This window comes from Zingiber officinale, chromosome 1B (assembly GCF_018446385.1).
Source record: "Zingiber officinale cultivar Zhangliang chromosome 1B, Zo_v1.1, whole genome shotgun sequence".
Classification (NCBI taxonomy): domain Eukaryota; kingdom Viridiplantae; phylum Streptophyta; class Magnoliopsida; order Zingiberales; family Zingiberaceae; genus Zingiber; species Zingiber officinale.
The window spans coordinates 114,879,686-114,891,849 of NC_055986.1; the positions used below are offsets into that span (position 1 = coordinate 114,879,686).

Here is a 12,164-nt window from a genome sequence, read left to right on the forward strand (position 1 = left end):
CTGTGACGTTGGAAAACATGAAGGACGATGTGGCAAATCCAATAAACTCTGGAGGTGCAAGCAGAAATTTCGTCATTGTGATTCTGAGTTCCACGGATTTTAAAGCTAAGCTCGCACCCCGATGCGACGACCGCTCTTGTCTCCTCCTGTTCCCTGCCCGTTTCCGTCATTTCGGTACCGTCCACCACCTTTTATTGACCATCGTGCCATCTCGCGCTGTGCCTTCCGAGTTCCGATCCATGTCCTTCATCGTCATTTTGACTATAAACCCTCTCTCCTCTTGTTCTGCTCCTTTCTCTGCAGTAGCACCGGCACAGCACCTCGTTGAGGTAATGGCGGCATTGTAAGCAAAGTCATTGTGGAAGAGAGGAGAAGACGTGCCATGGCAGAGATCTTTTTGTTGCCCTTTCTCACTTCCATCGTCTTCTTCCACTTCCCCGTCTCCGGTTTGACCACCGACGGCCTCGCTCTTCTCGCTCTCAAGGCTGCCGTCTCCGCCGATCCCTCCGCCGCGCTCTCTTCGTGGTCCGAGTTTGACGCCAACCCCTGCGGCTGGGCAGGCGTGGCCTGCAGCCGGCGCGGCCGCGTCGCCGGCATCGTCCTCCCTGACCGCGCCCTCAACGGCTACCTTCCTTCCGAGCTCTCACTCCTCTCCGCCCTCCGCAAGCTCGAGCTTCCGGGAAACCGCCTCTCCGGTCCTATCCCCGCCGCGCTCGGCCACCTCCACGCTCTCGTCGAGCTCGATCTGTCTAACAATAACCTCTCCGGCCCGATCCCGCCCCAGCTCGGCCGGCTCGCTTCTCTTGCCCGCCTCGATCTCTCCTCTAACCGCCTCGCCGGCCATCTTCCTCCTGCCATCGCCGGTATACCCCATCTATCCGGCGTGCTAAATCTCTCCTTCAACCTTCTTTCCGGCAGCATTCCGCAGGCGTTCGGCAGCATTCTGGCGTCTGTCAGCCTGGATCTCAGCCAGAACAACCTCTCGGGCGAGATCCCAAGGATGGGGTCGCTCGTGAGCCAGGGACCGACAGCCTTCGCCGGAAACCCCGGCCTCTGTGGGTTCCCGCTGAAGAATCCTTGCCCAGCGCCGAAGCAGGATGCCAAGATCCCCAAACCTAACCCTAGCCTCAGCCTAAACACTGGCGGCGCCCCCGCCCCCCGTGGCGCCGCCAGATCGGAGCGGCGAGGGACTACCCTCGGAACGGTTCCTATCCTCACCGGTATCGTCGTCGTCGCCATCTTGTCGATTGCTTTTCTCCAATGGCACTTCTGTTGCCGGAGCGCCGTCGCGGACAGCAAGATGACAAGAAAGAGTGGTGCCATCGACGATACATGTCTTGACGGCTCGGAGGAGCGGCGGCGGAGTGGGCGCGAGGCGGAGGTGTACGCAGTGGTGGAGGAGGGTTTCGGTCTGGAGCTGGAGGAGCTGCTCCGGGCGTCGGCGTACGTGGTGGGGAAAAGTCGGAGCGGGATCGTGTACAAGGTGGTGGTCGAGCGGGACGGATCGGCCGTGGCAGTGCGCCGCCTTGGCCTAGCGGAGGGAGCTACCGGCAACGAATGGCGGCGGCGGCGGCGAACGTTCGAGACGGAGGCGGCCGCCATCGGCCGCGCGAAGCACCCCAACGTCGTCCGCCTCCTCGCCTACTACCACGCCCCCGACGAGCACCTCCTCGTCTACGACTACATCCCCAACGGCACCCTTCACGACGCTCTCCACGGTAATACTTTTCCATTCGTGCACTACACCGTCGATTAGGGTTTAAAACTCGTGTTTTGACAGGCGGGCCGAAGAATCCGATGGCTCCGGCGGCACTTTCTTGGGCGACGAGGCTGGCGATACTGCGAGGGACGGCGAGGGGCCTGGCGTACCTCCACGAGATGAGCCCCCGGAGGCACGCCCACGGCGGAATCGCCTCCTCGAAGATCCTCCTCGACGACGACCACCGGCCGTACATCTCCGGTTACGGTGTCGCCCGGCTGTTGGCGCCGAAGAAGCAGGCCGCGGTTGGAGAGGCGGCGCAGAAGGCGGACGTATACGCGTTCGGGCTGGTGGTGCTGGAGGCAGCGACGGGGCGGACGGCGGGGGCGGGGGCGGAGGTGGAGGCGTGGGTGCGGGCGGCGTTCCTGGAGGAGCGGCCGTTGTCGGAGGTGGTAGACCCGGCGCTGCTACAGGAGGTGGAAGCGAAGCAGGAGGTGCTGGCGGTGTTCCACGTGGCGCTCGCGTGCACGGCCAGGGACCCGGACCTGCGGCCCCGCATTCGGGCAGTGGCCGATAGCCTCGACCGTGTCGGCGTCAATGCCGGCTCCGGCGGCGGCGAGTCTGTCAGTCATCCTGTTTGATTTAAGTACACGTTGCCAGCTGCATCCTCAGTATTAGAGTTTAGTAATTAAAGCTGGTACTCGTTATGTTGGAAGGAGATAATCTGAAAATTTTGAGTGTGCTTTCGGAAAATTTTAGAGTTTAGGAATTGTCGACCCTCTAGGTGTTAGTGTTAGCTTTGTGCTACCAAATTGTTCCATAATCTCTTGGTAGGCCGTCCTGCTTTTCTTGCCCCCAAATGTTTGATAGATTAGTGGTGTGTTAGTTTGGTCCAAAATTATAACAGTAATCGTTGTTGTAGTCAATGGATTATTCGTTCCTCGTGTCAATCTTCATGGTGGGTCCTTCAATTTGGTTCAATCAGCTTCAATGACTCGACAAGAAGGCAATTTGAGTTGTGGTTCAAAGTGCTATCAGGGCCGAGTGGTTCCATTTGCCTTGAAAGAAACCATGGTCGAGGCCACTCAAGTACTGAATCCAATTGCGGGTCTAAGCACGAGAATTAGAGACTGGCTTTTGATTGGAAGAGCTTCGAATTCTTGGTTCGTTTAGGAACCTTCGCTTTGTTGCGAATATGGAAGAGTTGTGTCGCTTACCCTTCATTTCTGATGGGATCAAATGGGAATTCAGAGGATTATTGACATATTGGACTAGAGCTCCCTAATGAGGTGTTTGTTTGCAAATAATTGAAATAGGGGCACGCATCTAAAAATTTTCAGTCCTTGGTTTGTTTGCCTGCACTTGTGATGCAAAAGGTTATTACGCTAATCCTTATTTTAAATGAGGGACTGTGGAAACTGCTAAGGGAGGCTTTGGCAACTTCAATCGTAGTGCATTTGGATAAAGTGAGGGTGGGACCTTACTTTGTGTTTTATTTGACTGATCGTACTTGTATTTGCGTTAGCATTTAGCGTCAGATGACTGCCTGGTTGGGCCGATAGAACACGCTCATCTATCTGGCTGTTTGATTCGATGTACTTTTTATCAATTCAGCCCTCTAACATGCTGCCATTTACTTTCCCTAGCTACTCGACTCGTTTATCCTGCCAATTGATGTTTGGTCTCATCATCAGAATGTCTTGATCAACCCAAACCATCCAACTTGATGACTCATCTAACATTAATACTAATCCAACCTTATAATTCTACATAGCCATCTACCTCTCGAGTTCATATGCATTGTCAAAGACGAATGATGAATCCAAAGATGAATCCAAAGATGAATACTGATTGAAAAAAGACAAGGTGGGCTGGTCAAATCGTGGTTCAAGGTTTGAACCAAATAGGTTGGATTCACTGGTCTTAGACTAGGTCAAATGGACCAGCTGAATTCGACGCGCAAATTTAGCTTATCGTGCCAATATTATTGGTTGTTGGACTGATTGTTAACCTAGGAAATTAGGCACAATGCACAGACCAACCACACAAGTAAGCCATATAAAAGAAGAGATGAAAATAACATATACCATTCTACTTATTATATCCAAACAAATTAAAGGGAATGAATCATTCCCTTGTCATTTCATTCTAATCTATTACTAATCTCATTCCGATTCCACTCCATTCCTAAAATCTCTACCATCCAGCTCCCAGAACATAATGACTAGTAGCTTATTCCTAATAAATAAACTACCTCTCAAAACAATTAAGGCAGATAGAGGATGATGTATTAAATATTCATGTCCTTAATTTTGCAAATTGAAACCTTCATTAATAAACACTTACATGGGTGTCAATGGATCGTCGTGTTCATGAGTTGTAGTCTTGCTGCCTTGGTCGAGAAAGCCACAGCGAGCTGAGTGCTCGAAGCCGATGGAAGTACTCGGCGACGGCCAGCAAACTTCGTGCCATCTGCCTCGTCGTCAACATCTCTTGAAGCCTCTGCAGAGTCTGCTGCCTCAAATTCTCGGCCTATGTATCAAGAGGAGTAATTTTTCATTAATGACTGAGTGATTTAGAATTGATAAAAATATTAGGAGTGTTTTTGACATTAATGGAATTTATTTTGGTTGTAGATTTTACTTGTCTTACGAAGCCTTCGATGGCAGCGAGCTTGTCCATGGCGACGGCCATCTGCCCCATGTAGTCGGCCACGTTGACGTTGAGGGTGCAACTCAACTCGCCGGAGGCAATGGCGTTGGAGACGGAGTGGCTGAGGGCCTCGAGGCCATGGCTCAGCGCCTCCTCCGTCTCCTGCGCCGACTGCTGCAGCACGCAGACTCCCATTATCTGCTGCTCCGTCAACGGCTCGATGTGCCTCAGCACCATCTATGCAATTAACATATTTAGGGAACAACATTCTATTATAGTATTATTTGATAAGGAATGGAGAGAATTAGGAGGCACCTTGATGAGGTCGGACGGGCGGAATCCGGCGATCCACATGAAGCAGCGCTCGGCAGGGGTCAGCCAGGTGCCAGAGATGAGGTGGAAGACGTCGGACTTGATGATCAGACCCTTGAGTTGCGTCAACTGGCAGAGGTGCGCGAGGCAGCTGTCGACGAACATCTGCAGCTCTGAGTCCGGCAGGTGCTCCTGCACCACTGCCCGGAGCTCGCACGTCGCCCGTTGTTGCTCATCCAGCCATCGCAAGTACTCCATGTCGAACATGGCGGCTTCTAATCAACCAAATGGAATACACAGTGATAATGCATATAGAACAAACAGTGTTTACATGCAAGTTATGGATTTAAGTAGACGTTGGCTTTTAGATTTATATATGAAGCTATTATCCATGTATCATTATTCTAATTTCATTTAAGTAGATGCCACTTTGATTTATTTTTTTTATATCATTATGAAATTAATCAATATTTAAAGATGAAATATTTTTTGCATAGCTCTCAATGATTGTGGAATACATTTGACAGCAACATTAATTAGGTCATATTTGACAACCAAAAATTTCCGAAACCCTCCCTTATTAATTACAATTAGAATGAAGGGAAGACAGACAATCAACTACAAAATGGTATTTTCCAATATTTGGATGAATAAGTTAATGGCATAAAATAAAAAAGTAGCGGCAAAGTCAAAGGACAAACTGGCGTTTTCTCCTTAAAATATTAGCGCAAATCAGGATTGTTTTCTAACTTAATTAACCACCTGAATCATCATATCAAACATTAACAAATGGATGAGAACTTGTAATTCTATCATCAAGATGCAAGTAAAAGAGATAATATCTACCTGAGCTGAGACCACTTATGCTTGTAGGAAGTCCTTGGTCCCCCAGGACAGCTCCTCCACCCAACAGCAAACCCTACAAGAAGCAGCATATATAAATTTCTTTTTTTTTTTTTGAGAAAATCATATATATATATAAGGCGGGGAGGATATCAAATCCTTATTTAATCATAGGATTCAATATTCAATGGAATACTTGAGTTCTAGCTCTTTGAAGCTCATGTTCAAGCTGAGTAAGTTTGATCCTGCTGCTCTCTAGTTGCTGTATATAAGCCTGCAAAAGTATGAGTTCATGAGAAAGGTCTTGTTTTCCACCCTTTTTTTGATATAATATATTCTTATTTTATTATATCAAACTCAGATACCTTTTTTCTAAGCCTACTTTTCCTAGCGGCCTCCCTATTCTGTGCAAGCCTTCTTAATATCTGCCAACAACATTTGACCAACTTCACACATTCTTAAAAGAGAGAGAGAGAGAGAGAGAGAGGGGCAATTTCTACTTAAAAGAGAGAAAAATGGACAGCTACAGCTGACCTTAGGGTCTGGTATCTTTGGTCCTTCGTGTTCAGTGCTTGTGCCTTTCCTGCTCCCTTCCTTCTGTTGCAATAAAAGTATTTTAGCATAAAAGACCAGAGACTGAGAGATGTAGAGAGAAATATGTTAAGCTTTCACCTTGATCACTGATGCTTTGATGTCCTTTCCACGCTCAGACACAGATGGAGAATCATCTTTAATGTTGGTGGTGTTCATGTCCAACTCTGAGGATTTTTGGGAGCCACCACTTCTTTGAGAAGCCAAGCCTAATCCACCCTATAATCATATATATATAGATCAAATAGTATGAGAGCTGCAAAGTTTAGTATTTAATGTAGCAAAGCAGGTGGTGAATTTTTAGCTTGTTCCCAATACCTTGGTGGAAGGGTGTTCATGCATGGGCCGAGAAGGAAAAATGTTCAGCGTCTCTGCACACACGAAGCAACCCCGCAAAGCATTAATTAAACCCACCCCTCAAAGTGCACCTAAAATGGAGGGCAATTCCCGTTGAGGAATTCTCTGTACAAGCTTTTGCTTCCCAGACAAAGGCATGACAGAAAAATGAAAATTTTTCAGAGGGGAACTGATTGCTGCAGGAGAGATTGTGTGTGAGCCAGAGAAAGAGAGCTACAGAAGCATGAGAGGAGAAATGATCGGGTATATGATCCCCTCCAAGGCGTGATATGATGCCCTCGGTGGATAACTCTGCGTCTCTAGCTAATCATCCAAAAGAAAGCAAATGTGGTCGGAATTTGTTTTCTTTTACAGCTTTGGTACAGTAATTTCAAATGTAATCATCAGTAGTTTGTTACATGTCACAATCCCACCAGAAAAGAAGAAAACAAAACCTTAACCCCAGATTGAGATTAAATATAGAGAAAAACAAACAGAATTAGATTCTATATGAATTGATCTGCTAAAATATCAATTAATAGGAAGTACGGCAAGGTCTACCGTCTACATCCCACGATGTTCTCATGGCCCAGAAATGTTCCTTTCAGAGAAATCGCAACAGAAAGACGATTCCTACTACTCTTGATTCTTACTACTTTCTCCGTGATCAAAAATTTGAGACACGAGAAATATTGGAAGAAGATTGCATACTAAAATTAATGAGAGCTAGTAAAACTCACGTCTGTGTTCTTGAGGTGATGCTAAATGATCTTGCCCATTTAAGTACATGAATAGAGATTGATCCAACTCTCCTAGGTCATAAACTCCAGTCTCCTTGCTTTTCCTATATGCATCATTCAAACAAAGAGAGAAGCAATTGTTTAGAATTTTTTTCTCAAATTAAATTAAACAGAATTTTTGTCTACAACTATCTTGAACTAAATAACTCCAATCCAGTAACTAAAGATTCAACTTTTGCAGAACAGAAGCAGACATAAAGAATGAGACTAGACTGCGTAAAATATTCACCAAAACCCTAAATTACTCACCCAATTCAAGACTTTTGTGCGAACACACGACACCAGAGAGGACAAAAGTTTCAATTTCTTGGTCATTTTTTTTAGCAATAAAGTATCCTATTCCGTTGAGTTAGTTCTGACCAACAAGAACAAATCAAATCGTCGTCTCCACCTACATCCCAAATCTAGTTGATTTCGTGCGCAAGAAGAAAACCCCTAGATGAAATCTACGGCCCATCAAATCGCACGAATATAAAGAAGTGAAAGAAAAGGTTCATCATGTACATGGAAAAGCTTCCGTGCATCGATTGCGCTGAGGAGGATGAAGACGAAGGAAGAAGCGTGGCAGCGAAGGAGGAGATCATGTTCTGCTGGCGCTGCTGCAGTTGGTTGCTGGAGTTGATGGTCTCGTCGGCCTCGTCCGCCATCGAGATCGATCTCCCTCCTCAGGTGACACTGCAACGGATTCTTCCTCGATCGATCTCTTCAAGCTCCATTAATTTCGAACCGGAGCTCCACCGCCTCGGCGCATCGCCGATCGCCCGCTGCTCCACTACGTGGAGTTGATACGAGAAAAAGTATATAAACGGCGGAGTATAATAAAAAGTGAGGCAGCAACCGGTAAGGTGACCGCGCGGGGGCGGCCTCGTGGGTTTCTTAGCAAATGGACCAATTGCCCTTCTTAGTGTTTTAAATTTATTTATTTTTATTAATTAATAAATTAATAAAAAACTAAAGTCAGATCAATATTCTAAATTTTATATCTATTGATACGTATCATATTATATGACATATTAAAATAAATAATTTATCAATACATAGATAATTTTTTATTAACCACCAACTTCTTTTGAAAACTCAGCCCAAGCCGACTTGTTCTACAATTTGAATTCCTGTTTATTAAAGAAAACAATGGCATGGGTCTAAGTCCCCTGCCTCTGATTAAATTAAATTATCTCCCGATGAATTATTTGCATTCCAACAATTTGATAAATTTTCCACGTTGACTAAAAATTAAATGTGCGTAAAAAAATTAAGGTGTCTATAATAATAAATGTTTTGGAGCTAAATCCTTCTTCTCGCATTACAAACAAGCAATGATTTAGACATGAAAATTAGGGACAAATATTATTCGTCCAAAATTTATAACAAAATTAGTAAAAAAAAAAAAATTCGCGTCAGATTAGTAACAAAATATATAATAAATTTTTTTTGTCACAATATAATAACTATATATAATCAATATAGTTATTGATTCAACCTATAAATATGAATTTAGAGATCTTCCAATGATATAAACAAGATCTTATGTGTTTGTATTATTATCTTGATTATATAATTGACCTCTTAAATAAATTTGACCTAATATATTGAGAATGATGATTTTTTTAATATGATTAAAGTAAATTTAACTGAATTCATGTTAATAAAATATAAAAAAAATATATTAGGTAAAAATAATATATGAGAGTATTTATAGAATCAGGAAAATAAGATGAATATATAGAAACTTATTTCATATCATTCGTAGATCTCTAGGTCTATATTTAAGGTTTTAGACTCATTTCTATTTAAATTTAATTAATTTTCAATCTAGGACGAATCTAAGACTCATCCCAGATTTGAAGATGAATTCATGAATTCATTTGAGATTTGGGGGCAAATCCAAGATTCATCCCAAATTGAAATTTTCTTAAATTTAAATAGAAATAAGTCTAAAATACTAAATATGGACCAATAGATCTCTGAATGATATGAAACAAGTTCTTATGTGTTTGTATTATTATCTTGATTGTATAATTAACCTCAAAAATAAATTTGACCTAATATATCAAGAGCGGTGATTTATTTAACATGATTAGAACAAATTTGGCCTAATTAGTGTTAAAAAAATACATTAGGTAAAAATAATGTATGAGGTTTGTTCCGGATATGAATGTGGCATGGGAGGAATTAATGGGAGGTCAAAGGGCATTTGGGTAATTGGGGATGTTGAGGGTTTTGGGGATAAGGAGGCAGCCGGTTCGTGAGGAGGAAAAGGGGGGGGGCTGGTGTTCGGGGGTTGGGGGGCCTCCACGCTCACACCAGGGAGAAGCTCCTGGGTTCTTCTGCCGCCGCCGGGGAGAAACAGAGAGGAGGAGGGGCTTTTGGTGGACGGGCGCCGCCAAAGGAAAGGGGGTTCGGGCATTTTGTGGATTTCCGTCGCTGGCCACGATGAAGCTTTTCTCCTTCCCAAGCTCCCCGCCGGAGCCGACGAAGTCGCCGGCGCTCCCTGCTTCCTCTTCTCTACCCCTTTCCCCCAGCAGCTTCACCCCTGCGCGGCCATCAGCAGGAAGGGGGAGATCGGTTCATATTGTTGCCACCAGCCAAGGAGAGCGTTGTTCCTTCGTGTGTCCTTCACCGGCGCCCGGCAAGGCCGCCGGCGCTGCTATTCTCCTTTCCTTCCTCTCCTTTCGCCGCAGCAGCCATGAGCAGGGAGGGGGAAGCTCGTCTCTCTTCCTCTCCCAGTCGGCGTCCACCACAGCAGCTTGTGGCTGTCACTGTGACCGGTCATCAGAACGGTCTTCGTCATCGTCTACCACCATGAGGCGGGCTCCGCCACCTCCAGCAGGTGGTGTCACCGCCGCCGGCAGTCGCTGCCGCCCCTTTCGACGGCCCCCACAGTTAGCTCCGGCGTCCTGACAGCTCGCATCGACGGCTGTACATTTGAGATCCAGCCCTTTACGGCGTTTATATGCATCCATTGTATTTTCCGGCCATCGAGCCGTGATGTTCTGTTCTTTGTATTACTGCTATGACGATCCGGCTTGCGTGCCGCGTATCGGCCTATGAGCCATTGTGTATCGCCACTATCAGATTCGGCTTATCAGCGGGTCCCCACCCATTCCATTGTTGGGGCCACGACGACTCGGTCAGCACCATGACCAGCTCATCCATCCATCCGAGGGCGCCCTCCTGGGCCAGGGTACGTTCTCGTACCTTTTCTGCATTTAGTTAATTATTCTGCTATACTATTATGTGGTTACTCATACATTTGTGGGATTCGCCTCGAGCACCGAGGTACCAGAGACCGGGGGAACCCGGTCGCTGGATACAGGTACCGTTGACCGGAGGAGGACTCCAGACGACTCGGTCAACGCAGTGGACAGATCATCAACCGGGTCATGGGGATGCGGTCAACCTTCCAGACACGTCACACCGGCAGGTTCGTCTTCTTAGCTTCCAGACAGGATCAAATTGGCGCCGTCTGTGGGAACGCGCCTGATCTGGAACGTGAAGATGAACGACGCCGGATAGTTCTGTCATCCTCATGACCACGGTCAGTTTTTCTGTTATTTGTTCTGTCAGTTATATGATATGTACTAGTCCCGAGGGACCCCGAGCCGATCGGCCGGGAGGTTTATATCCGAGCCAGGGGCTCGAAGCCGAAGGCCCCCGAGCCTCCGAGCCCTTGGTTTATATCCGAGCCAGGGGCTCGAAGCCGAAGGCCCCCGAGCCTCCGAGCCCTTGGTTTATATCCGAGCCAGGGGCTCGAAGCCGAAGGCCCCCCGAGCCGATCAGCCGGGAGGTTTATATCCGAGCCAGGGGCTCGAAGCCGAAGGCCCCGAGCCGATCGGCCGGGAGGTTTATATCCGAGCCAGGGGCTCGAAGCCGAAGGCCCCGAGCCGATCGGCCGGGAGGTTTATATCCGAGCCAGGGGCTCGAAGCCGAACGCCCCGAGCCGCTCGGCCGGGTGGGTTATATCCGGTCCAGGGGCTCGAAGCCGAAGGCCCCCGAGCCGATCGGCCGGGAGGTTTATATCCGAGCCAGGGGCTCGAAGCCGAAGGCCCCGAGCCGATCGGCCGGGAGGTTTATATCCGAGCCAGGGGCTCGAAGCCGAAGGCCCCCCGAGCCGATCGGCCGGGAGGTTTATATCCGAGCCAGGGGCTCGAAGCCGAAGGCCCCCGAGCCGATCGGCCGGGAGGGTTATATCCGAGCCAAGGGCTCGGCCAAGGCCCCGAGCCGATCGGTCGAGATTATATCTGCGAAGGTCGAAGACCCCCGAGCCGATCGGCCGGAGGTTTATATCCGAGCCAGGGCTCGAAGCCGAGCCGGGAGGTTTATATCCGAGCCGAGGCTCGGTCAAGGCCCCCGAGCCGATCGGGGAGGTTTATATCCGAGCCAGGGCTCGGCCGAAGGCCCCCGAGCTCGAAGCCGAAGGCCCCCGAGCCGATCGGCTAGGAGGTTTATATCCGAGCCGGGGCTCGGCCGAAGGCCCCGAGCCGATCGGGGAGGTTTATATCCGAGCCAGGCGCTCGCGAAGAAGGCCGATCGGCGGGGAGGTTTATATCCGAGCCAGGGGCTCGAAGCCGAAGGCCCCCAAGCCGATCGGCCGGGAGGTTTATATCCGAGCCAGGGGCTCGAAGCCGAAGGCCCTCGAGCCGAAGGCCCTCGAGCCGATCGGCCGGGAGGTTTATATCCGAGCCCTTGGTTTATATCCGAGCCAAGGGCTCAAAGCCGAAGTCCCTCGAGCCGATCGGCCGGGAGGTTTATATCCGAGCCAAGGGCTCGAAGCCGAAGGCCCCCGAGCCGATCGGCCGGGAGGTTTATATCCGAGCCAAGGGCTCGAAGCTGAAGGCCCAATAGGCCGAGGTTTATATCCGAGCCAAGGGCTCGGCCCCCGAGCCGATCGGAGGTTTATATCGAGCCAAGGGCTCGGTCAAGGCCCCGAT

The 12,164-nt window shown here is 48.3% G+C and overlaps 2 protein-coding genes across 4 annotated transcripts; one reads left to right on the top strand and one right to left on the bottom strand.

The window, feature by feature from the left end:
- The first annotated feature begins 213 nt into the window (after positions 1-213).
- Positions 214-2,468, top strand: LOC121974365 (receptor protein kinase-like protein ZAR1). Its single transcript, XM_042525389.1, has 2 exons — positions 214-1,718; positions 1,781-2,468. The coding sequence occupies exons 1-2, from the start codon at positions 383-385 to the stop codon at positions 2,338-2,340; spliced, it is 1,896 nt and encodes a 631-aa protein (XP_042381323.1). The 5' UTR covers positions 214-382; the 3' UTR covers positions 2,341-2,468.
- Positions 2,469-3,813: 1,345 nt separating this feature from the next.
- LOC121974372 (bZIP transcription factor TGA10-like) lies at positions 3,814-8,084 on the bottom strand. 3 transcript variants are annotated; one of them, XM_042525414.1, is made up of 12 exons: positions 7,907-8,084; positions 7,738-7,769; positions 7,174-7,277; positions 6,416-6,468; positions 6,179-6,316; positions 6,041-6,103; positions 5,872-5,931; positions 5,703-5,780; positions 5,510-5,582; positions 4,667-4,938; positions 4,343-4,588; positions 3,814-4,231 (listed from the first exon to the last, which is right to left on the bottom strand). In XM_042525414.1, exons 2-12 carry the CDS (start codon positions 7,755-7,757, stop codon positions 4,070-4,072), a joined length of 1,269 nt encoding a protein of 422 aa, XP_042381348.1. In that variant the 5' UTR covers positions 7,758-7,769; positions 7,907-8,084; the 3' UTR covers positions 3,814-4,069. The 3 variants fall into 3 exon arrangements, with proteins under 3 accessions (XP_042381348.1, XP_042381340.1, XP_042381335.1); XM_042525406.1 differs by having other exon boundaries at positions 3,816-4,231; positions 6,041-6,100; positions 7,738-8,082; XM_042525401.1 differs by having other exon boundaries at positions 3,817-4,231; positions 7,738-8,080.
- Between the last annotated feature and the right edge of the window lie 4,080 nt (positions 8,085-12,164).

What these genes read in the sequence shown, in the direction of transcription:
- LOC121974365 (XM_042525389.1), top strand. Translation starts at nt 383, where the DNA reads ATGGCAGAGATCTTTTTGTTGCCCTTTCTCACTTCCATCGTCTTCTTC. An exon ending in CCTTCACGACGCTCTCCACG is followed by an intron (nt 1,719 to 1,780) that starts GTAATACTTTTC and finishes GTGTTTTGACAG; the next exon opens with GCGGGCCGAAGAATCCGATG.
- LOC121974372 (XM_042525401.1), bottom strand. Translation starts at nt 7,880, where the DNA reads ATGGCGGACGAGGCCGACGAGACCATCAACTCCAGCAACCAACTGCAG. An exon ending in TCAAAGCATCAGTGATCAAG is followed by an intron (nt 6,104 to 6,178) that starts GTGAAAGCTTAA and finishes TTATTGCAACAG; the next exon opens with AAGGAAGGGAGCAGGAAAGG. An exon ending in TTCAAAGAGCTAGAACTCAA is followed by an intron (nt 5,583 to 5,702) that starts GTATTCCATTGA and finishes TGCTTCTTGTAG; the next exon opens with GGTTTGCTGTTGGGTGGAGG.